At 66.1% G+C, this 23524-nt stretch overlaps 5 protein-coding genes across 5 annotated transcripts in view; 2 read left to right on the top strand and 3 right to left on the bottom strand.

The window, feature by feature from the left end:
- PHKA1 (phosphorylase kinase regulatory subunit alpha 1) overlaps nt 1–212 on the bottom strand; it is a 25069-nt gene extending 24857 nt beyond the window's left edge. The window contains exon 1 of the mRNA XM_035324230.1: nt 99–212. Coding sequence (XP_035180121.1) covers nt 99–212 — 114 coding nt within the window. The remainder of the gene's footprint in view (nt 1–98) is intronic.
- LOC118165872 (diacylglycerol kinase delta-like) lies at nt 211–5182 on the top strand. Its single transcript, XM_035324229.1, has 21 exons — nt 211–233; nt 314–422; nt 604–743; nt 832–913; nt 1099–1190; nt 1331–1430; nt 1532–1769; nt 2005–2106; nt 2217–2316; nt 2375–2542; nt 2766–2862; nt 2946–3053; nt 3170–3283; nt 3360–3494; nt 3584–3750; nt 3844–3961; nt 4063–4149; nt 4249–4365; nt 4442–4547; nt 4889–5019; nt 5108–5182. Exons 1-21 carry the CDS (start codon nt 211–213, stop codon nt 5180–5182), a joined length of 2409 nt encoding a protein of 802 aa, XP_035180120.1.
- Nucleotides 5183–5726: 544 nt separating this feature from the next.
- LOC118166176 (G2/mitotic-specific cyclin-B3-like) lies at nt 5727–9727 on the bottom strand. Its single transcript, XM_035324858.1, has 12 exons — nt 9606–9727; nt 8490–8597; nt 8321–8404; nt 8089–8207; nt 7873–7960; nt 7562–7648; nt 7371–7463; nt 7003–7140; nt 6500–6655; nt 6181–6330; nt 5967–6097; nt 5727–5859 (listed from the first exon to the last, which is right to left on the bottom strand). Exons 2-12 carry the CDS (start codon nt 8580–8582, stop codon nt 5790–5792), a joined length of 1209 nt encoding a protein of 402 aa, XP_035180749.1. The 5' UTR covers nt 8583–8597; nt 9606–9727; the 3' UTR covers nt 5727–5789.
- A 1674-nt stretch (nt 9728–11401) lies between these two features.
- Nucleotides 11402–15842, bottom strand: LOC118166175 (protein eva-1 homolog C-like). Its single transcript, XM_035324857.1, has 8 exons — nt 15361–15842; nt 14104–14303; nt 13211–13334; nt 12949–13101; nt 12721–12864; nt 12547–12618; nt 12262–12351; nt 11402–12152 (listed from the first exon to the last, which is right to left on the bottom strand). The coding sequence occupies exons 1-8, from the start codon at nt 15740–15742 to the stop codon at nt 11773–11775; spliced, it is 1545 nt and encodes a 514-aa protein (XP_035180748.1). The 5' UTR covers nt 15743–15842; the 3' UTR covers nt 11402–11772.
- An 877-nt stretch (nt 15843–16719) lies between these two features.
- On the top strand, nt 16720–21477 carry LOC118166177 (chloride intracellular channel protein 2-like). The gene is made up of 6 exons (XM_035324859.1): nt 16720–17011; nt 19790–19899; nt 20112–20237; nt 20615–20721; nt 20850–21031; nt 21116–21477. The coding sequence occupies exons 1-6, from the start codon at nt 16964–16966 to the stop codon at nt 21275–21277; spliced, it is 735 nt and encodes a 244-aa protein (XP_035180750.1). The 5' UTR covers nt 16720–16963; the 3' UTR covers nt 21278–21477.
- The last annotated feature ends 2047 nt before the right edge of the window (nt 21478–23524 follow it).

Below are 23524 nucleotides of genomic sequence, written 5' to 3'. Positions count from 1 at the left end.
GTCGGGGGCTCCAGAAGTGCCTCCTTCAACGGGGACGGGGCTGGGGCTCACGCCCGCGCGCTCCCCACAGGTTTCTGGAAGGCCACCTGCCCCTCCACCTGCTCCAGCCCTCTCCTGGCCTTCGTCAACTCCAAGAGCGGGGACAACCAAGGCGTCAAGTTCCTGCGCAAGTTCAAGCAGTTCCTCAACCCGGCCCAGGTCTTCGACCTCATGAACGGGGGCCCTCACCTGGGGTAAGCTCCGGCACCGGGGGTGCCACCGGCAGGAGCCCGGAGGGACCCCCCCCAGCGCCCTCCTCCCGCCCCCCACGCAGGCTGCGCCTCTTCCAGAAGTTCTCCACCTTCCGCATCCTGGTGTGCGGCGGCGACGGCAGCGTGGGCTGGGTGCTGTCCGAGATCGACGCCCTGGGGCTGCACAAGCAAGTGAGCGGCGGGGCACGGCGGGGACGGCGGGCTGCCACATCCCCGTCCTCATCCCCCCGGGGACCGCGGCCCCGCCGCCGCCACCTGCGACCCCCGAGGGGTGCCGCGAGCGCTCGGTGCCGGGTTGGGGGGGGGGGGCTCGGGGTGGGCGCACGGCTGAGCCCCCGTCCCCGTCCCGCAGTGCCAGCTGGGCGTCCTGCCGCTGGGCACCGGCAACGACCTGGCACGGGTGCTGGGCTGGGGCAGCCTCTGCGACGACGACACCCAGCTGCTGCAGATCCTGGAGAAGCTGGAGAGGGCCACCACCAAGATGCTGGACCGGTGAGCGCCGGGGTGCCGGGGGGCCGGGGGGGCTCTTGGCTCGCCCCCATGGGTGGGGATGCAGCCATCCGCGGTCTCTGCTCGGCAGGTGGAGCGTGATGACCTACGAAGCCCCCAAGCAGTCCCCACCGGCCCTGAAGGAGGAGGAGGACGGGGACTCCAACATCCAGGTGGGCACCTCTGGGGACAGAGGGGCTCGGGGGGATGTCCCTGACGTCCCATCAGGGATGAGATGAGCGCGGCAGGGCTCAGCCTGGCACGTGCCCTTGTCCGGGTGGCCACGGCGGTCAGACAAGCCCGTGTCCTGGCTCGGGACACCCGTCCAGGTGTCCCAGCCCGCGCTGTCCCCTGCCAGGCCCAGATCTCCCACTACGCCGACTCGGTCGCCCTCCACCTGGCCAAGATCCTGGAGTCGGACAAGCACTCGGTGGTGATCTCGTCCGCCAAGTAAGGGGGAGCTGGGGCCGGGGGTGACGGGGCGGGGGGACCCGGCCCCCCCCCGCGGCCCGGCCCCCCCCCCCCCCCAAGGACCCGGCCGTGCCCTGGCCCGTCCCATCGCACCCCCCCCCAGCCGCTTCCCTCGGCAGGTTCCTCTGCGGCACCGTCAATGACTTCGTGGCTGAGGTCGGCCGGGCGTACAAGAGAGCGACCGAGAACAAGCAGGAGGCCGAGCTGATGGCGAGGAAGGTGAGGGGCAGGGAATTGGGGGGGTGTGCATCCAGGGGGGGCTGGCGCACGGATATTTGGGGTGCCTGGGCTCTTGGGGTGAGCCCGTGGGCGCCCCGCAGTGCGCCATGCTGAACGAGAAGCTGGACTCGCTGGTGCGGGAGCTGACCGAGGAGGCTCAGGCCGTCGTGGTCCCCGAGGGGACGCCGCAGGCCGCCCCGGCCGACGCCAAGGAGCTGGAGAAAAGCGGCTTCAACCCCAGCCCCGTGCCCCGCATCTTCAAATCCAAGGAGCAGCTGATGCTGCGGGCCAACAGCCTGAAGAAAGCCCTGCGGCAGATCATCGAGCAGGCGGAGAAAGGTGAGGGGGCGGCGTGGAGGGGCGGCGAGGGGTCCGTGCCTCGCTTTCCCCGGCCGAATCCTCAGCGTGGCCGCCTCGCTGTGCGGTCCCAGAGGAGCATCAGCCCTTCTCCGGGGCGTTTCCCTGATGCCGCTGAAGGTCCCAGCTGCAGCGGCAACCCCAGGGCTTGGGGGGCAGCTTTAGGGGCGTGGGGCGGGTGCCCTGGACCCGCTGCCAGGCCTGTGTTTGCACCCAGCTGTGGACGAGCAGAACAAGCAGACCCAAGCCTACCGTGCCAGCGCAGTCCCCAGCAAGAAGGACAGCTCGGAGGAGCTCAACAAGGAGGAGGAGAGGCTCTGTAAGGCGCTGCTGTGGCACACGTTGGGCTTTTTTTTTTTGGGGGGGGGGGAGGGGGCGATGGGGAGGGCCACGGGATGGGCTCATTCAGCAGCAACCCACCACGTCCAGGCTCCCGGCGGGAGACGGTGACCTCCGCCACGTCGTCCATCCTCCTGGAGCGGCCGGACGCCTTCGGCAGCCTGCAGTTCCCCGAGGACCCCGGCGCGCTGTGAGTCTGGGGTCCCGCCAGCACCCCCCCGCCTCCCAAAAACTCCCCCCCCCGGCAGCTCGGACGGGTTCTGTGCCGCGCGTGGCGGTGCCAGCCCTGCTGTGCCCGCTGCCTCCAGCCACTTCTCGGAGAAATGCGTCATGAACAACTACTTCGGCATCGGCCTGGATGCCAAGATCTCGCTGGAGTTCAACAACAAGCGGGACGAGCACCCCAAGAAGTGCAGGTTGGCTGCCACCCCCTTCCCCCCCCCCCCCATGCTCACACCCCGTGCCCATGCTGGGAGGGACCACTGGGCTACCGGGGTGCTGGATGAAGGAGCACGGGGGTGCTTGAAGGGACTCCAGGGTGGCGCACGGAGGGGTTGGTGGGTCAGTGGGGGGGCTGCTGGCAGCGGGGGGGGAGCCGCCGGCCCCGCTCAGCCCCCCCCCCCCCGGTGCGCCCCGCAGCAGCCGCACCAAGAACATGATGTGGTACGGGGTGCTGGGCACCAAGGAGCTGCTGCAGCGCACCTACAAGAACCTGGAGCAGCGGGTGCAGCTGGAGGTACGGGGCTGGGGGGCGGCACTGGGGGGGGGGGGGCTCGGGGGGCGTCGCGGTGGCCCCCCAGGCTCAGCCCTCTCTTGCAGTGCGACGGGGTGCCCATCTCGCTGCCCAGCCTGCAGGGCATCGCTGTCCTCAACATCCCCAGCTACGCCGGGGGCATCAATTTTTGGGGAGGCACCAAGGAGGACAACGTGAGTGCGAGGCAGGGGGAGCAGCACGCGCCTCTCCGTCGTGCCGGGGGGGGGGGTTCTGAGGGGGGAAGGCTGAGCCCAGCCTGGTTGTGCCGACCCCCTCCCCTGCCCTGCAGAACTTCGGAGCGCCGTCCTTCGACGACAAGAAGCTGGAGGTGGTGGCCGTCTTCGGCAGCATCCAGATGGCCGTGTCGCGGGTCATCAACCTGCAGCACCACCGCATCGCCCAGGTAGGGCCATGGGGGAGGTTTGGGGGCACCGAGCCCGGCGCTGCCGCGGTGCCAGCCCCGACCGTGCGCCCCGCAGTGCCGCGTGGTGAAGATCACCATCCGCGGGGACGAGGGCGTCCCCGTGCAGGTGGATGGAGAAGCCTGGATCCAGCCGCCCGGCGTCATCAAGATCCAGCACAAGAACCGAGCCCAGATGCTCACCAGGGACCGGGTGAGCCTCCCGGGACGGGACGGGGGCTCAGCGGCCGCGCGGGGATGCGGCACAAGCTGGGGGGAACCCTCCTTGCCCCCCCCCCGCAGGCGTTTGAAAGCACCCTCAAGTCCTGGGAGGACAAGCAGAAGGGGGAGAGCTACCGTGCGGCCGCGCGGCCGCGGCTCAGCTCGCAGCAGTCCATGGAGTACCTGACGGAGGAGGAGAGCAGCCTCCTGCAGCAGCTCTCGCGGGCGGCCGAGAGCCTCATCGCCAGGTCAGGGTGGGGGCCACGGGGGGGGGGGGGGGGGGGGGTGGCAGCGGCGGTGGCCGCGGGGGACAGCCCTGCTCCATCCCGTCCCCGCCGCAGGATCCACGAGGCGGCCAAGGCTCACAAAGCCGTGGAGCAGGAGCTGGCCCACGCCGTCAACACCAGCGCCCTGGCGCTGAGCGAGGCGCTCTCCAACAAAGCCGCCAGCACCGCCGAGGTGAGCGGGAGGAGAGGGGGCGCGACGCCCCCCCCCCCCCCCCTGCACCCCCCACCTCGATGCCCCCCCCCGTAACCTTCCTCCCCCCCCCTCTTCCCCAGTTTCTCAGCAGGAACGCGGCCGTGGAGGTGGTGCTGAGCATCAAGGCGCTCTACGCCGAGACCAGGGCGTTCCTGGAAGGGAAGGCGGTGAGTGCGGGGCCGGGGACCCCCCCCAGCCCCCCAGCGGAGGGGTCCCCCCCGGCGGCGGGTGGCAGCAGGGCTGGGGACGGTCCCTGTCCCCCGCAGCTGGACTCGCCCCAGGAGGAGGAGGCGCTGCAGGGCCCCCTGAGCGCGCTGGGCCAGGAGCTGCAGCGGCTGCTGGACATCCACTGGCTGGTGCCCATCGCCCACCCCGCGGAGGAGGTGGGGGCATGGGGATGGGGTGGGGGCGACAAGGGGGGGGGGGCTGCGGGAGCACGCTCAGCCCCAGCTCTTGCAGGAGAGCGGTGGCAGCGCCAACAAGGGCAGCTTCAAGCTTCGCCTCAACATCCCCAAGCCCAGGAAGGACAAGGCGCAGAAGCAGAAGGCCAACAGCGCGCTGCCAGGTGAGGAGGGGACGTGGATAGGTGCTGACCCCCCCCCCCCAGCAGCCCCACAAGGGGCACGTCCCACCTGTACCTTTGTCCCCAAGCCCCTTAGGGTGCAATTCCTCTCCTAGCAGCCCCACAGAGCAGCCCCGCTCTGTATCTCCAGCCCCACTGCACCGGGGGGGGGGGAGAAGGGGGCTCTGGTAACGCTCAGCCCCTTGTTGGCAAAGGGGAGGCGTTCGGGTGCTCCACACGCGTAGGAGAAACCCCCTCCAAGCTGAGCGAGGGCAGTGGGAAATGAGGGGGTGCTGTCTGCCTCCCCCCGTCCCGCTACCTCTGTGGGTTTCCTCCCCCCGCAGCGGACAAGTGGGGCGCTGAGGAGGTGGCTGCTTGGCTGGAAGCGCTGGGTTTAGGGGAGTACAGAGACATTTTCGTGCGGCACGACATCCAGGGCTCGGAGTTGATCCTGCTGGAGAGGAGAGACCTGAAGGTACCCCTCCTCTCCCCACCCCCCCCTGCAGACCCTGGCTGCGGGGAGCGTCCTGAAGCTCCTGGGCTCCTTTCTCTCCTCCCCGCAGGACCTGGGCATCACCAAAGTCGGCCACATGAAGAGAATCCTCCAGGCCATCAAGGAGCTCAGCAACCCGCCCTAGGCTGCCAGGAGCACAGGGGGCTTGGGTCCCCGCTGCCTCCTGCGTGTGTGTGTGTGTGCGTGGAGCCCCCCCGCTTGCCTTGCTTTGTCTGTTCGTCCCCCAGCGTCCCTGGAGCTGCTGCTTCTCGCCCAGCCTGCGGGGCTGGAGGCACCGAAGCGGAGATTTGGTGCTGCCAGCCCCGGGGTGGCGGGGTCACTACAGGAGCCAGGGAGCTGGGCTGCAGTGTGGGGCCAAAGCAGAGATTTCCCCCCCCACCACCCCAAAACCCCCAGATGGGTATTTAAGCTGTGTAAATATTTGGAGAAGAGATATTTATTGCTGCTGCTGGTGTGGTGTCATTGCTTTAGGGAAGGAGGGGGAAAGGGGAGGGGAGCGGGACCCTTCCAGCCTCTCGCCCGGTCCTGCATCGCCTCTGGCAGCCACCACTCCACCCACATAAGATATACACAATATTTTATTGACAGTTCTACATTGCTTTTTTTTTTTTTTCCCCTCCCTCCCTTCCCTCTCCCTCCCCTTCAAGTAAAAACAAGCCCGTTATCTTTATGTACACGGTGCTCCCGGAGCGGGACACGCAGCTATTTACAGGCTATGTACAGAGGCAGGGCTAGCTTTTCAGCTTCTCCTCCAACTTCAACATGTCCAGGGGGGGCAGTTTGGCGACCTCGAAGAAGAGCCTGGAAGGAGGCGCAGGGGGTTAGAGCTCAGCACCAGCCCTGCTACCCCCTGACAGAGCCCCCCCCAGCCCCCTGCGGGGCCCGGAGGCCGGTGCTGGGGCGCTCACCTGTGTGAGTATTTGGTGTGCACAGCCTTCAGCTTGTCGCGGGGCTGGTAGGTGAGCAGGAAATTCAACCTCTTCACCAGGGGGTGCAGGTCCCGCGAGCGGTACCCGCTGTAGTACTCCAGCGTGGGGGTCTGCGGAGCGACACGGCGTGAGCCGGGGGCTCCTCGGCCACGAAGCATCCTCCCCCCTGCCCGCCCACGGCCCCGGGGCTCACCCAGCCGCCCAGGTTCTTCATGGTGAGCGCCAGCAGCAGGCAGCTGGCGGCCAGCTTGGAGGGGAGCTCCCGGGCGTAGTCGTACTCCTGCAGGGTCATCTCGCAGAGGAAGCGGGCCAGCGTCAGCGTCTCCATGTTGGCACGGGCGCACTGCGGCCACAAGGCTCAGGGTTTGTTTTTTTTTGTACAGCACTACCCCGGCGTCCTCGCTTCGAGGGGGCCAGGGGGATGCCGATCCCACGCCATCGCCTCCCCCCAACCCTGCTGCGCCCCCCCCCCCCGAGTGCTGGGGAGGGGGCAGGAGGGGCCAGCCGCCCACCTTGGCGAAGCGCCGCAGGAAGCGGTAGGGGATGGGGATGTTGATGTCGAAGTTGAGGGTGCGGAGGATGCTCTTCTCCATGGCAACGAGCTCTTCCCGCTTGTAGGCATCGTCGCAGATGTAGAGGAAGTCATCCACGCACGGCGGGCACCGCTCCTGCGGGGAGGAACTGCTCAGCACCCTCACAGGGCCTCATCCTGAGGCTGCTGAAGAGTTTTTGCAGGCCCTCCAGGGGCACATCTCCTGCCAGGACCACCGCAACGCCCACCTGGGCTGGACCCCCGTGTCCTGGCTGTTTCTGCACAGCGGAGCAGAACCAGATCCAGAGCAGAACCAGAAACAGAACCGGAGGCAGGATCCAGCCCACCCGGGGCCACATTCGCAGCCCCCGGGGGTAGGAAGGAGTAGCACAAGGATGGACAGGCCACTTGGAATCCCTTGGGGTCCCAAGGAATCCCCGTTCCCTAAAACGCCCCCTCCCAACACCGCGCCCCGGGAGTCACCTCGAATTTGGAGGCGATGAGGATGGCGGTGGAGCCGATGAGCTGCAGCTTGTCCTTCATGCTCACCACCTCCACCAGGTAGTGGTCCACCAGCTTCACCGCCAGGTACAGCGTCTCGTGGTTCAGCTCAAAGTTCTCCTGCAAGGACACGGGGATTGTGGGGGGGGGGAAGATGGGACGGTTAGGGGAAAAAAAAAAAAAAAGCTCCTCCCAAATTCCTGAGGCACCCACAGGCTCGCCCCACCCCCCCCCCCCAGCGCTGGAAGGGAGGGGGAAGCTCCGTGCTGGGGATGCTGGCGGGTCCTGCGCGCTACGTGGGGCGGGAGCTGCTCCGCAGAGCTCCAAGCCCCCTCCCCACGCCCCCCTACCTGCACCTCCACCATCCAGTCCACCAGGATGGCGCGCATGTCCCCGCTGATGTCCACCTGCTTGTCCATGTAGTCGGGGAGCAGGAACTTCTCCTGCCGAGGCAGCAGATGTCAGGGACTCACAGACACCCCCCCCCCCCCAAAGAAAAAAGCCCCCCCTCCCACCCCACAGAGGCCTCCCCATCACCCACCTCCCTCTCCCGCATGTAGTCAAAGATGTCCTTGGCATATTGGGCGTTGGCGTAGGGGTCGCCCAGCTGCTCCTTGTCGATGTCCTGTGGGATGGAGGAGGCTGCGGTGAGGGGGAGGCTGCGGGGGGGGGGGGAGGCTGGCAGAGCTCTGTGGGGAAGCAGCCCCCTCCCCACCTGCCCCACAGCCCCCGCCCTCCCCCGCTGGAGGGGGAGGAAGGATGGGGTTTAACCCCGAGCGGCTCCAAGGCCCGGAGGTGTCCCGGTGCCACCAGGACAGGACCAGGCTGCACGCCGGGGTGCGTGGCCTGGCACGGCTCGGGTACCTGCACGGGCTCCTCAGGCACGGAATCTTTCTCAGACTCTTCAGAATCCTCTGTCGGGAGCGTTTTCCTCAGAGACCTGGAGAGGATAAGGACATAAGTAAGGGGGGGGGGGGGGGGGGGCACATCTGGCTGCCAAAACCCCATCCACCTACTGCCCGCCCCCATCAACCCCCCACCCCAGCCCCATCTCACCTGGGTACTCACTTTTTCAGGTTGACTTCGTTGTTCTTGGTGACCCCCCCGGCAGCGGAGGCCCTCAGCGCCTTGTGGGGGGCAGATTTCGTCCCATCCTTCTTCCCCGCCGCCGCCTGGTTCTTGTGAGCCTGGTTTTGGGGTGGGGGAGCGAGGAAAGAAGGGAAAAAGGGTGAGGTGAAGCCTCGAGGTGCTGCCAGGAGGACATGGCAGCCCCCCCCCCTCCCCACAACGAGGCACTCACGTTGGTGAGGTCCACGAACGCCGACCGCTTCTTGGGCCCCCCCTGGGGCGAGGACGGGGACCGCTTGGCCTGGCAGCTCTCCTCCTGCAACGCAGCGGGGTGAGGGGGTGCGGGGGGCACCCCACAGCGAGGGGTTCCCCCCATCTCCCAGGGCCCAGCCCGGCCTCACCTTCTCAGGGGGAACATTCTCGGTAACGGGGGCCCCCTTGCCTGCTCGGGGCTGCTTCGTGCTCAGCGTCTTGGCGTTGCGTGCCACCGGCATCCTCTTCCTCGGCCTCTGCGAGCAGAGAGAGGGGGGTTACGCATCTGGGGGGGGGGGGGGAACCCAAAACCCAACCCACCCCCCCCCCCCCCAAGGTGATGCAGGGCTCTGTGACCCCATGGACCCCAATTATAGGGGGGCACATGTATGGGGGGACCCGAAAACCCAACACCTACCAGCAGGGAAGGGGATGCAGGGCTCAGTGACGCCATAGCCCCCATGTATGGGGGGGGGGGCACATGTATGGGGGGACCCCAAATCCCAACGCACTCCCCCAGGGAAGGGGATGCAGGACTTAGCAGCCCCATAGACCCCAGTTATGGATGGGGGGATCCCAAATCCCCCCCAGGGAAGGGGATGCAGGACTTAGTGACCCCATAGACCCCGGTTATGGATGGGGGGACCCCAAATCCTAACACCCCCCCAGGGAAGAGGATGCAGGACTTGGTGACCCCATAGACCCTGGTTACGGATGGGGGACCCCAAATCCCAACACCCCCCCCCCCCAGAAGAGGATGCAGGACTTAGTGACCCCATAGACCCCAGTTATGGATGGGGGACCCCAAATCCCAACACACACCCCCAGGGAAGGGGATGCAGGACTTAGTGATCCCATAGACCCCGGTTATGGATGGGGGGACCCCAAATCCCAACACACACCCCCAGGGAAGGGGACTCAGGGCTCGGTGACCCCATAGTCCCCATGTAAGGGGGGAGGGGGGGCAGGCACGTGTATGGACGTGCCCCAAATCCCAATACTCCCCCCCAAGGGAAAGAGATGGCCCAGCGACCCCACAGAGCTCACATATGGGGATGGGGGGGGGGGGACACACGACACATGTATGGGGGAACCCCAAACCCCAACACACCCCCAGGGAAGGGGTCGCAGGGCCCAGCGACCCCCTAGCACGGGTGAGAGGATCCGGGGGGAGGGGGTCCCCATGAGGAAACGGGGGTTCCCGTGGGGCTGGGGGGGGCCCACACGGCCCCATATGGCCCCCACCAGGCCCCGTCCCCGCTCACCTGCGCAGCCGCCGCCGCCGCCGCCGGCCCCGGCTCTTTTGAAAGTAGCAGCGCGGCGGCGGCGGCCGGCACTGGCCGAGCCCCGCGGCCAATCAGCGGGCGGCGTGCGCCAAGCGGCAGCCAATGGGAGCGCCGGCAGGGATGCGGTTGCTAAGGGGAGGGGGGAAAAGTTTAAAATTCGCCCGCGCCGCCCAATGGCCGGCCGCGGCGGCGGGAGGGGAGGGGGGAAGGGGGCGGGCGCTGATTGGTGGGGGCGGTGTCATGGCGGCGGGGGGGTGGGGTGGGGGGGGGCGGGGGGTGTCATGGCGGCCGCGAGGTGTCATGGCGGCGGCGCCTTCTGCGCCCCTCCGGGGGTGTTGCGAGGTGTTTTTATCGGATAAATAGCAAACTTGCTCGTGGCAGCACAGCCGGCGTTCTCGCCGTGTGAGCCAAGCCGCGGGCTACGGGAGCGGAGCTTCCCTGCCGAGCCTCCCGAGCCCAGTTTGTCCTTCAGAGACCCCAGGTCCCAGTTTATCCCTTGGGAATCCCAGATCCCAGTTTATTGTGTGGAAATCCCAGGTCCCAGCTTATAATGTGGAAATCCCAGGTCCCAGTTCATCCCTCAGAAACCCCAGATCCCAGTTTATTGTGTGGAAATCCCAGATCCCAGTTCATCTCTCAGAAATACCAGGTTCCATTTTACCATTTGGAAATCCCAGATCCCAATTTATCCCTTGGAAATCCCAGATCCCAATTTATCCCTTGGAAATCCCAGATCCCAATTTATCCTTTGGAAATCCCAGATCCCAGTTTATCCATCGGAAACCCCAGATCCCAGTTTATCATGTGGAAACCCCAGATACCAAATTATCATTTGGAAATCCCAGATCCCAGTTTATTGTGTGGAAATCCCAGAACCCAATTTATCCCTTGGAAATCCCAGATCCCAGTTTATCCCTCAGAAACCCCAGATCCCATTTTATCATTTGGAAATCCCAGATCCCAGTTTATCCTTTGGAAATCCCAGGTCCCAGTTTATCATGTGGAAACCCCAGATCCCAATTTATCATTTGGAAATCCCAGATCCCAATTTATCACTTGGAAATCCCAGATCCCAGTTTATCCCTTGGAAATCCCAGATACCAAATTATCATTTGGAAATCCCAGATCCCAGTTTATCCCTTGGAAATCCCAGATACCAAATTATCATTTGGAAATCCCAGATCCCATTTTACCATTTGGAAATCCCAGATCCCAGTTTATCCTTTGGAAATCCCAGGTCCCAGTTTATCCCTCAGAAACCCCAGATCCCATTTTATCCCTCGGAAATCCCACGTCGCTGTGTTCACCCTTCGGAAATCCTCCAGGGTAGCCCCACACCCACCGCCTGGGAAACCGGGACACGTCCCGCCGCCGCCGGAGCCTCGGCGGAGCAGCGGCCCCCGGGGGTGCGATCCCCAGCCAAAAATCCCCCTCCCGCTGTGCCCGCGGCGGCGCGGGGGCGAGCTGCCCGTGCCGGGACGGGTCGGTGTCTGCCCGGGCTCGGCGTGGCGCAGCCGGCTCCTCCAGTCCCTGCGGTGCTGGGCTCGTGGGTGCGTCGTGGGAGGGATGGGGGAAAAAGATGGGGGGACAAGGATCCCCTGCGAGGCGCACGCGGGAGGTTTGCCCCAGGATGGCTTCCTGGGAACAGAGTTAGTCTTGAGAGAAGGAGCAAGCGCAGGGAAGCCGTTGTCTGTGGGACCTGCACTCGCTGCTCCTCGTGGCCCAGCGCCAGAAGCAGCAGCGGGAGGCACGGAGCTGAGCAGCGCAGGCGGGGCTGAGGTTCAGCGTTTAATTTCTCCTCTCTTTTCACCGTTAATTGCAGGGGAGGGACACTGTGGGTAAAGGGGGGGGTGAGAGCTGGTGGTGACACAACGCAGGTGGCTGGAGGCACCACCACGCCTCTGTCCCCTGCAGTCCCTTTTGGGGATGTGGGAACCGGCCTGCGGGCTGCAGTCCCTTGGGGATGGGGCTGGCAGGAGCTGGGGGCTCGGCAGCTTCCTTTCCTGAACCAGGAGCTTTTGCTTTTATTCACTAGGAGGAGCAAGCCCATTCCCTGGAAAGCACAGCTCGCTTGCGGGCACGTGAAGCACGAAGGGAGGCACAAGAGTAAGGTGAGGAGCAAACGGTGGTGGCCCCTCGTCCCGCCTCACTTGGTGGCCGATTTGATCTTCTGGATGGCGTACGGGCTGGACTCCTTGGGCATCCAGATCTCCTCCCCGCCGCGGCCCTGCTGCTCGGCCGCCCCCTCCATGGCTGCCGTCAGCTCGGGGCTGAAGATGCTGTCGGTGGCGCGGTAGGTGCGGGTGAGGCGGCGGAAGGAGGAGTCGGAGGAGCTGTCGTCGGGAAGGTCCTCGTCCTGCTCGTCCCGCAGCTTGGCGCGGCTCGGCTCCGAGCTGCTGCCCGGGCCCTGCAGAGCCTCCCTGGCCTCCCGGAGGAAGGCTGCTTTGGGGCTGATGATGCACAGCAGCAGCGCGAGGCCTGCCGAGACCCCGCAAAGGAAGTAGAGGCCGACTTTTTCAGGGACGTCTGGCGGGAGAGAAGAGCAAAGAGAGGCACCGCGGTGCTAACCCCGCCGCGGCACGCAGGGTACCTGGGCCTGGAGACCCCCCCACCCTGGCACGTGGGGGCCACGTACCCCAGAGCTGGGCAAAAGCTGTCAGGGAGCTAGTAAAAATCATCCTGTCTTCCCGGAGCCTGGAGAACCTGGGCCCTTTGTACCAGCCACCTGCAGTGAACAAGGGGGATGTGAGGGGCCAGCCCCCGGCCTCCTCCCCTCTGCCCTCGGGGCGCTCCTCTGCGAGACCTCCTCCTCCCCCCAGCAGAAAGCATCTCCCCAGCCTCTCTGCTTGGAGACGGAGACCTGTGGGGCCCTTCACCCATGGGGGAGCACGAGCTGGTCTCTCCCCGCTCCCCGAATTACCGTGCATGTAGTCCGAGAGCACAAAGGGATCCGAGGTGTCGGGGCCTGCCTCCTCCAGCAGCTGCTTGGGCACTGCAGTGAGACGCACGAGACGCCGCGCTGAGCATCACCACCCCGCTCGTCCCCAGGGGCTGCATCCCCAGCCCCACGGCCAGCTCCTGGCCCTGCTCTCACCGCAGGTGTAGGAGACCCGCAGTTGCTTCTTCGTGCCAGGCAGGCACGGGTCCCCGAAGGTGGCCCAGTCAGCGGCCACGGTGCAGTTTCCCTTGCGGTGACACTTCTTGGAGACCCTCCGCAGGGCGTCCGGAGCCAGGCACTCTGCAGAGACATGTGGCCATCAGCACAGCGCTCCTGCACTGTTCCCAGACGTAATTTGGGCTCGAACTGTGCCCCCCCCCGTACCGATATGGGGTCCCCCGGTGTTTGGGGCGTCGCACTCAGGCTTGCCCCGCAGGAATCGTCCATAATGCGCGGAGTAAATGGCCAGGACGGATTTTGGCCGGCACTGCAGCCTCAGCACGTTGTTCTCGCACACCGTCTTGACCCGATGGTTGTCTGGGGGTGGGGTGACACCGCAGGGTGTCCCAACGCAGCCCAAGTCACCCCAAACCCCCTCCTCGTACCCAGCCACGGGTTCGAGAGGTGCCCCCGTGGTGCTGCCCACCTGGCCGGCACTTGTAGGACGCGATGAGGTACTTGTGTGTCCCGGGGCACGGGTCTGGCCCAAAGACTTGGCTGTGCACCGAGAACTGGCACCACTGCTGGTCCTGACACTCGGCCAGCAGCTTCTGCAGGGCAAGAGCAGGACAGACGTGAGCACCGGCGGTGAGCCCCCCCGGGCTGATCTCACCTCGGTGCTGTCGCCGGGCTCGGGGCCAGGCCCTCACCCCACGAGAGGCGTCCGGTGGCTGCAGGCACCCCCACCGCGGTCACTTGGCCTCGGGGGTGGCTTTGGCGGCCGATTCCCTGCGCCCACGCGGCTGCGAGCGGGACCTGTGCGGGCAGCACAGCACCGCGGCACAAAATCTGTGCGTGCAACACCCGCGGGGAGCGACACAGCTCCGTGCAACGCTGCCACGGGCTCGTGCAGGCGTGCGCAGCGGCACAGCACCGTGCAGCACCCATGCACGCTGACCCGGCCGTGGGCACCTCTGCAGGCGGGCACCCGCGGGGCTTCCGTGCGGCACCCGCAGGCCCGTGCGCTCCCGCGGCTTCATGCAGAGCCGCACAGCTCCGTGCAGCAGCCCCCCGCTTGCAGCCCCCTTCCCCGGTCTCCCCCCCCCGCCAGCGCGGCCCCGTGCAATGCGCGCTCACGGCCACGAGGTGGGGACGAGGCTGCGCGCCGCACCTTGCCCCGCTGGAGTCCCCGCTGGTCCGGAGGGCGAGGGACATCCCGGGGACATCCCGGGGACATCCCGGGGACGTGGGCTTTGGTGCTGGCTGGGCTGCAGCAGGGCCCCCCCCACCCCCATCCCCAGGGTGCTCTCGCAGGAGGTGCCACCAAGGGGTCCCCGAGGGGTCCCCGCGCTGCCACCAGCAGCAGGACGCTGCCCTTACCAGGTGGGCCGTGGGGGACGTGCACTCGGTGCTCTCCTGGGACGCATCGCCTGGGCTGGGGCAGAGGTTGGGGCTGGGCACGCGGCGCCCGTAGAAGGCGCCCAGGATGCTGATGGTGGTCTTGCGAGGGCAGAGGATGAGGAGCTGCTCCCCGTCACACGTGTGGGTGGTGTGGTTCCTCAGCACCTTGCGCAGGTACCCTGCATGTTGGAGCGGGGAGGAGACGGCGGCGATCACCGGAGATGGTCACCCAGAGGCGGCGAGCAGAGATGACCACCAAGGGCTGACCATCAGCAGATGACCACCAAGGGATGCTCACGTAGAGATGATCACCAGAAATGACCACCAGAGATGACCACCAGGAGGAGATGATCACTAACAGAGGGTCTCCAGAGACGGGGAGAGCCCCCCACATCAGTGCGAGCCTTTTCCGCATCCTTTCAGAGTCCTTCTCTCCCCACATTCCCAGCACGGGGTATTTCTCTCTCTCATTCCTACCGGCTCCGTGTCCCAAACCCCTTCCCCTATTATTTTCCCCCTGTTATTTTGGAAGCGGGGTCAGAGCAGGACGCCACGTGCCAGGGAGGACGCGGGATGCTGAAGGGACGCAGGATTCCAGATGCTGGGTTCACAGGGCACAGCCAGCAGCCTGGCAGCCCCCAAACCCCCACGAACAGGTGGCAGCCTCAGCTCCCAGCCCCGCACTTGTCCCTCTGCCCGTCTGTCTGCAAACCACTGCCGGGCTTGGCACAAAAGAGCCCCTTTCACCTCCCCGGGTGGCCGCAGGTCCATGGAGCCGCCCCCGTCGTCCAAGGGGGACAGCAGGGACGCGGCTGGGCTTTGTGCTTCAAAGCTGAGGCTCCCCCGGTGACGGAGGCACCGCGCCGCCTCCACCCGGCACTGCCACACGCTTGCTCAGACGCTGGTTTTGGGGCGAAACGGCAGCGAGGAGGCTGCCGTCAGATTTTGCGAGTGATTATCCTCGCCTGCCGCTGCCGCTGACTCAGTCCCTGCGGTCGCGCAGTTGGCTCTGCCCAGATGAAATCACATCCTCCCCGCCGCGCTCTGGGGCACCTTTCTGGGTGCTGGGGCAGGCTGGGCGGGCGCGGGGCCGTCCCTAGCACATCTCCCGTGGGATCTTGCCTTTGGCGTGCCCTGAAACCGTGCACCCCGCGACTCCCCCCCCCACCCAAACCTCGCTTGCGCCTCAGCCCTCGTGGTCCCCGATGTCCCCCTTGTCCCCCGCGCGCCACTCACCGCCGAGCTCCGGGCTGGCCTCCATCCCTGCGGGCAAGCAGAGGAGGACCAGGGCCACCACGACCGTGGCCACCATGGTGCCACCGCCCCGCTGTGCCACTGCCCACTGGTCCCCGCGGCAGCTGGCGCCGGGGCGGGGGCTGGCACGGCGGTGACAATGGCTCCTTCTGTGCCCCGCGGAGGGACCGGGGCCGCTTCGGACAGCTGTGGCTGCATGGGGACCGGGAGGAGGGGACGCGGTTTTGAAGGCTCTGTACGGCCGAGCAGGTGCTCGGCAGCTGAGCAGATCGAGGGGGCTCAGCTGGGTCCCCAGGGTGCCCCCCGTTCTCCCCGGGAGGGGGTGCAGGCGACCACCCGGATGCACGTGTGCCCTAATCTCCATCTCGGCACATGTCCGGTCATTCAGGGCCGGGGGAGGAAGGGAAGGGAAGGGCTGCCAGCACTGCCTCCTGTGTCTGCCAGCACCCACGGACACCGAGCCCCGCTCTGTGCGTGGAGGCAGCAGGGACCTCTCCTCGTTTGCCAGCCTCGGGTTAATTGCAGGAAGGTCTGAGCTCACCCGAGCTGGAGCGGGGCTGATTCAAGCCGTCGGGGTGCGACAAAAAAGCAGAAAAACACCCAACCATTTTATGCAAAGTGACAAAAATGAAAAAAAAAAAAAGCACAGCTTTTTAACTCAAAGCTCGGCAACGACTGCGTGGTACCGCAGCACAAGCCGGGGCTCGCCCAAGCCGGCGGCTCCGGAGAGGAGCGGAGCCCGAGTGTGCCGGGAAGCCGGCCTGCTCCGGGCTGGCAGCCAGCCCCATCCGACGGCGAGCGCTTCCCTCCCATCCTGGGGAGGAAAGCAGGGCAGTCATCTTTCCTGTGAAACAGCCCAAATTCCAGGAACGGGGCCCTGGATGCCAGACACCCCCCTCCCTCCGCCCTCCCTTCCCGATGTGCCCTTTTGCTTTCCCTCCCGGGGCGTTTTGCAATGCCTTCCTGCAAGGGGCTGGCTGCGAGGAGGTGGTGGCAAGCAGCCAGGCCGTGCCGCTCGCCCTCCGGGCTTCCCCAGAGCCTCGCCCGGCTCAGCCCCACGTCCTCGCAGCGGGGTGGGCGTCCTGGCATCGCGCCCGCGTCCCGAAGCAGCGGGGTCCCGCGGGACGGCGGCGAGACGCTCGGGCAGGGGGGATTAAGGGGGAAATGGGCTGGGAGGATGGCGAAGGGGTAGATGCGGACGCTTCCTGTGCAAAAAAACAAACCGAAAACACCAAATCCAACCAAAACAAAACATCAACAAACCCTGTCTCCCATCAGGGAGCTGACGGCAGCAGCCACCGGGCTGCTTGGAGGCGGCTGGGCGGGTGCGATAGCCCGGCCGGGGACCCGTCAGCGCATCCAGATAGACCCGTGCTGAGTCACAGCTGGGAGGCCCCGCAGCTTCCCCCTCCTTGCCTGCACCCCATCGCTCCTCCCCGCTTCAAAAAGGGAAGGAAAGGGCGAGCCCCAGCCCCGGCCCCAGCCCGGCGCGAGGTGCTGCAGCTGCGCACCGCAGAGGACGGGCGAAACTCAGCGCAGCAGTGAGCGGGTCCCCCCCCTACCCCCAGCTCCCCACGCCGCCGGGATGGAGAGCCGGCCGTCGAAGGAGCCCGAGATCGAGCTCTTTGTCAAGGTGGGCTCGGCGAGGCCGCTGGGCGGCGGGAGGTGGTGGCCCTCCTCGTGCTTCGGGAGAGCCGGCGGGGGCGGCGCGGCGAGCACCCGGCCCCGGGGGGGGGGGGGGATGCTGTGGTCCAGCGGTGGCCCTGCGCCCGCCCCGGGAACCACAAGGGCAGCAAGGGAGAGGGGCGAGCGTGCTCGGGGACCCCGATAAGACGAGCCGCGGCGGGGAACAGCAACAGGAGGGTGGGAACGCAGCCCCTCGAGCGGCCGCTGCGAGCTGGCGTTGGGAAACGCAGCGGGTGCCCACGCGTGGGCGGGACGGGGCGGCTTCTTGGGTCAGCCCTGAGGATTATTCACTGGAAATGAGTTTTGCTCTCTCTCTCTCTTTTTTTTTTTTCTCCTTCCATTGAGCAATTTTTTTTCAAGTGCTTCCTCGGGAACATTTCGCCACTCCCGTCCCAAACATCTGCCGCCGCGCCGTCTCCGCTCCCCTCCTCGGAAATCAGTGCTGGGAAGGGGTTACCCGAGGCTTTGCCCCATCATCCCCTTGCTTGCCGGGCGCCGAGCTGGGGCTGAGCCCCGGGCGGTGTATTTGCTTGGAGAAAACCAGCCAGGTCTCGAATTCCCCCTTCCGCACCCCTTTTCGCCCCAGGATGGGTGGGGGAGAAGAGGACGGCGCTGCCTGAGGTGGCTGCGACGGCGGCAGCGCGTTTGAGGGGGGTTTTTGGAGGGAAGGGAAACAGAAAACAAAGCGGCGGCGGAGGACTTCCCCTAAATCCTAATTTAGCACCAAAAAGCCCTTCTCGGGTGTCTGCCAGCGAACCCATGCTGCGCATCGCCCCCAGGGAACGGCGTCTGACTGTCGCCCACCCCCAGGTGCTCCTGAGCTTGTCTGGGGAGGAATTTAGGGCAGGTCTGGGGGACGCTGAGGGGATGCAGGCCGGGGCGCTCCTTCCGCCTCGCGCTTCTTCACCCAGAGCAAAACCACAGGAACTTGTGAGCAACGCCGGGGTTTTGATGCCTCGTGCAGGCGTGGGGCCTCGGGGCTGGGGCTGAGAGGCGGCGCCTCCCGGGCTGGGCTTGCCCATCATCTCAGAGGGGTTTTCCGTCATCTGGAGGGGTTTGTTCACCATCTGGAGAGCTTTCTCCGTCATCTGGAAGGGTTTTTTCCGGCATCTGGAGGGGTTTCTCTGGCATCTGGAGGGGCTCATCCATCATCTGGAAGAGTTCGGCCGTCCTCTGCAGGGGTGCATCCATCGTCCTGATGGGTTCCTGCATCACCTGGACGGGCAGACAGGGAGCAAAGTGGGGTCAGGGGGGCTGCAGGAGCCTGCGCTGCGCAGGGGAAGAGGCTCTTGCTGGAGAAGGAAGCGGAGAGCGATGACTTCCCCTCCTCGCTGCCTGCCTTCTGCTGGGGAGGGAAGGCACGTGGCCTCCCCAAACCTTCCCCCGCGCTCCCTGCTGCCCACGAGCACCGGTGGAGCTTCCTCTTGATACAGATTTGTCCCTGAGCCTCTGAGGATGGGCTCTGCCTTAGGTTTGTTCTCTATTTCCTGCAGAGGCCATCCTGATTTTCCTCTCAGGGTGGCTGCACCGAGCCGCTGGTGCTGGAGATGCTCCAAGGGATGACATCGGCGTTGGCTGGCGGGGGATGGAGTCGGGAAGGGAGGGGAGATGCTCAATGGCACAAGAGCAGGGCAGCCCTGGAAGGCATTTCCCAACCCTCCAGCCCCTCTCAGGGTACCTAGACCCTAATTTTATCCGTCCTCTAGGGGCTGGCAGGATGCTCCTGAGCTTCCACTACTCAGAGCACCAACGTTTGTAAAGAGACGCTCGGGTCAGCACGGGAAGAAGGCTGCAGAGGTTCCCACGAGAAACAGCGGCTGAGAAACGTATCCCGCTCTTCTCAGGGGCATCCTTTTGTGATAGCTGGGAATAGGAAACACCGGTTACAGTTTTCATTCTGGGAAGACTGGAAGGCGGTGGCGTGGTAGAAAGGCACAGCATCGCCTCCAGGGGACCACTCGGAGCATCGGTGTCCTGTGGCCAGCTCACTGCCTCCGACGGGGGGAGCTGGGGGCCGGCTGGCTCTCCCAGAGGGGCCGAGAGGGCTCCTGGGCAGCCGCAGGCGGAGGGGACACTCCGAGCACTCGCCTCCAGACCAGGGGAACCGGGCACGGGTCCCTTCATCTCCAGCTCCTGAAGCATCCTCTTCCTCCCTGCCTTTGGGTGCAAAGCCCCGGAGCTATCGCTGCTTCGTGCCTCGGGGTCCCCCGCAGCCCCGCCAGCCTCCCGCTCAGCCCCCGACCCGCAGCCGTGGCACAGAGCCCCGGTGGCACTCGGTGTCCCTGTGTCCCCCCCCCCGCTGGCCGGCTCCAGCCTGGAGCCGAGAGCACGCGGAGACCGGCAGGTCACAGAGCATCCCCCCCGCGCGTCCACGTCGGCGAGGATGGGGCTGGAAGCCCCCGGTTGTGCTCCCCCAGCCCCTTCTCCGCCCTGGGACGTGGGCGATGCTTGTGCCTCCTGCCGGGGGAGCCGTGCTTGGCTTCTTGGAGCGCGCACAGCGCAGGAGGCAGCAGACGAAAACAAGCTGCGCTTTTCCTGGCAAAGATGAGAACATTTCCCCTCTCCGGGCTGGCCTCCCAGCCAAGCTGACCCTCCCTTCCTGTCCCATCCGCTATCAATCCTCCTCCTCCTCCTCCTCCTCTTCCTCCTCCTGGCTTTATCTTGGATCTCCGGGAAGGGTCCGACCCCGGCCATCCTGAGGGTGCTCTCTGCTTTTCCCCCGCAGGCCGGTCTGGATGGAGAGAACATCGGGAACTGCCCCTTCTGCCAGCGCCTCTTCATGGTGCTGTGGCTCAAGGGGGTGAAATTCAACGTCACCACGGTGGACATGACCAGGTGAGGTGCCACCACCACGCAGGTCCCTGCGCCGCGCGCAAAGATCTGCGAGCATCATCGGCGCCCAGGTCTGAGGGCACACCGAAAAGTTGGGGGGCACCTCAGAGCCCCCCCCCCCCCGTCCCCCAGACCCAGTCTAAAATACAACTGGGGGATGCGCCCGGTCCTGCGCGCCCAACCCCAGCTTTGCCCCTTTATTTTCTCTGCTCCAGGAAACCCGAAGAGCTGAAGGATTTAGCGCCAGGCACCAACCCACCCTTCCTGCTGTTCAACAGGGAGCTGAAAACCGACTTCATCAAGATCGAGGAGTTCCTGGAGCAGACCCTGGGCCCTCCCACGTAAGTGCAGCCCCGCGCCGGGCTGGGCGGGTTGGGAAACCGAGGCAGGAGAGCGGCCGGGGCGGGGGACGGTGACAGCGTGGGACGGAAAACAATGGGAGGAAAAGCGGCGCTCACTCCGCACGGGGCTGGAAGTGGGGGGGGGCGATGGTGCAGCTTTCCCCGGGAGCTGGTGGTTTTGCAGCTGGCAGCGGCGACCGGTGTCGGGATGGGGATGGGAGGTGCCCCCCCCCCGTATGCCTGTTGGTAGCCAAAGCGAACGCCCTGCGCAAAAGAGGAAGCTGGGCGCGTTTGTCAGCCACCTCCTGGGGTGCCTCAGCCCTTGCGCAGCGCCCTGGGACACCTCTGCCCCTGCTGCCACCAGCGTCTCTTTCAAGGTACCCGCACCTGAGCCCCAAGTACAAGGAGTCCTTCGACGTGGGCAGCGACATCTTCGCCAAGTTCTCGGCGTACATCAAGAACCCGCGCAAGGAAGCAAACAGCAGTAAGAAAGCGGGCGTGGGGCCGCTCTGGGGGGCACAGCCCGGGGGCTTCGCTCCTGGGAGGGTGAGGGAGGTGGCGGGGACCCGGCGCCTGGCTGAGGCCACGTCCCCCCCCCCGCTGCCCTCCCAGACCTGGAGAAGGCGCTGCTGCGGGAGTTTCATCGGCTGGATCAGTACCTCAACAACCCGCTGCCCGAGGAGATCGACCAGGACAGCGTGGAGGACATCGCCGTCTCCAAGAGGAAATTCCTGGACGGGGACCACCTGACGCTGGCCGACTGCAACCTCCTGCCCAAGCTGCACATCATCAAGGTAGGGGCTCCCGGGGCTGGGCTGAGGGCACCCCGCGAGCCTGCAGGGTCTCAGCCTCATCCTCTCCCTCCTCCTCCTCTCCAGATTGCAGCCAAAAAGTACCGCGACTTCGAGATCCCGGCCGACATGACGGGCGTCTGGCGCTACCTCAACAACGCCTACGCCTGCGATGAGTTCAGCCACACGTGTCCCGCGGACGAGGAGATCATTCACACCTACGCCAGCGTGGCCAGGAAGATGACCTAGCCCCGCCGCAGGACCGCCGGTCCCTCCGCCTCCCACCCAACCCTGGCCGAGAGAGGGGCTGGAGGGGGGTTTGGCATCCCTAGACCCCAACCTGTGGAAACAGCGCCTTGCTTTGCACCCCCTCGCGTGCCACCAGCGCTGACCGGTCGCCGCGTGGCCACGGTGGCAGCCGTGTCACTGTCCCTCCCCTCCTTCCCCTCCAAAAAAAAAGAGCCCAACACCCTGCTCTCGTGACACGTCACGGGAAAAGCCAAGCACCGGACTTGGGTGGTGGAGATGAGACCTCCCAGCGGGTCCCCCCACCACCGCCACCTGCGCTGGGGGAGGTGAGACCTCCCCAAAGGTCCCCCCGCCGCCCGCGCTTGGGCAGGCAGTCTGCCCCACGAGGCGTCCGGGCTGCAGCTGAAGGCACCAAAAAGCCCTTCCCCTGCAGTTTATCTGCAGCCACAGCTCGCAACGCGCGTCCGTGTCCTCGCGGGGACGTTTGGGCAGGTAGCCGCTGGGGACGGCGCTTGGCGTGCTGGTGCGGGGACCTGCAGGTGGAGGAGGGACGCGGGGACACACGGAGGGCTCTGCGGGGTCTCCTCGCACACCGGCAGCCCCAGGGCATCAGGGACATCCTGCAGGGGCCAGGCGGTGCTGGCTGTGAGCTCCCACCTGGCCCCTGCGAGATAAGAGACCCTGACGGACCCCGCAGGAGATGCATCCGCCTGCTTCCCGTGCCCGGCACCAGCCGAAAGCTGCTTGGCAAAGCACCCAGGGAGATACCCGGGCAGGTTCGGTGCCAGCCCGGCTCAGTTTTTGTGCCAAAGCCTCCCTGCCTCCCCATCCCACACCTCCTCCAAGGGCTCCTGCCCGCCAACTCCGCCACCCCCCTCGAGCCCCCCATGGCCAGCAAAAAAAATACTGTACAGTGAGCGCCAGGGTCCCGCGGGGACCCGCGACGGCAGAGCCACCCGCCAGCTCTCACTGCCACCTCCCTCTTTGCACTAAAAGGCGTGTCCTCGCAAGCCTGCTCCCACAGCGCCGGGTTTGGGGACTGGTTTTGTAACTGATGGGTTTCGGGTTGTTTGTGGGGTGTTATATTTTTTTTCTTTTTGTAACTAGGAACAGCAATAAACTTTATTTTAATACGCCTTGCTCGCGCGTGCCGTCAGCGCCACGATCACCCCCGCCCCACGGCCAAGCCCTGGGGTCCCCTTGGCAGGTCACGGAGGGTCCCCGGGCACCCACCTCCCTTTGCTGGGCCGCTGGACACGTGGCGACGAGGATGGCCCCCAGCCCCCGGGGCCTCGCACAGCTCCAGGGGCAGGGTGCCGGGAGCTCGGCCATCCCAAGCAGTTGGCCGCGGAGGCGTTTTCCTGGCCTCGGGCGCGTGGTGGAGTTGCTAAAGCTCTGGAAGTCCCCGTGAGTCAGCCAAGTGGCAAGAGGAGCCGCGCGCCCGCTCACTTCCCAGCAGCGCCAGGCAGCGAGGTGACGGCCCCCAGCCTCCCCCCCGGGCACTCTGCGAGCCGTACGCGCGCCGGGTGCTTCTGGCCGCCTGTCCCGGTGACAAGAGGGGACTGTCACTGCTCCCTCCACTGCTGCGTCACTCGGCAGTGAGGACACCTGACAGATGCACGCCTGGGTTTCCAGCCGGCTGGGATTGCTTCCCTTTAAATCTCTTAACCTGGGAGGCTCAGCTCGGAGAAATCCAGCTGAGGTCCCTTTGGTGGCCTCAGACCAGCCGCCTTCGCTGTGACAGCTCCAGCCTGGCGGCACCCTTCCCGGGAGCAGCGAGGAAGAGTTTCACGGGTCTCCGAAGGGGGGGTGGGAAGGCACCAAGCTGGCTGCTGGGACCGCTCGTCAGCCAGCCCCTGCCCCGGGAGGACAGGGGGGCATGGGGAGCCGTGGGGAGCAGAGGCAGAGGGGTGACACCCAGCCCTGCCACCCAGCGCCCTGCAGACGCTTGCCACGTGTCCCCAGACGAGGGCACTCCCAGACCGGCGCACGCCATGGGAAACGCTCTGCTCTGCGGCCGAGCCACCCCCGGGGCCACCTCCCAGCACAGGGCTTGGCCCCAGCGTGGTCTGGGCACCCTCGCTCGGGTCCCGCAGTGGAGCTGCCCGTGGAGAAGCCTCACGGTCCGGGGCGAGGAGTGCCCCAGCCTGCCCTGAAAGCCACCCTTGGTGGCCCAGGCCACGAGATCTCCAGCCCCAGCCCCTTCGTCTCTGCCTCCTGCCTCGTCCAAGGCCGAGCAGGGCTCCT

The sequence above is a fragment of the Oxyura jamaicensis genome, chromosome 4, assembly GCF_011077185.1.
Source record: "Oxyura jamaicensis isolate SHBP4307 breed ruddy duck chromosome 4, BPBGC_Ojam_1.0, whole genome shotgun sequence".
In the NCBI taxonomy this organism is placed as follows: Eukaryota; Metazoa; Chordata; class Aves; order Anseriformes; family Anatidae; genus Oxyura; species Oxyura jamaicensis.
Note: the sequence above shows the minus strand (reverse complement) of the source record. Positions and strands in the feature narration are given on the sequence as shown.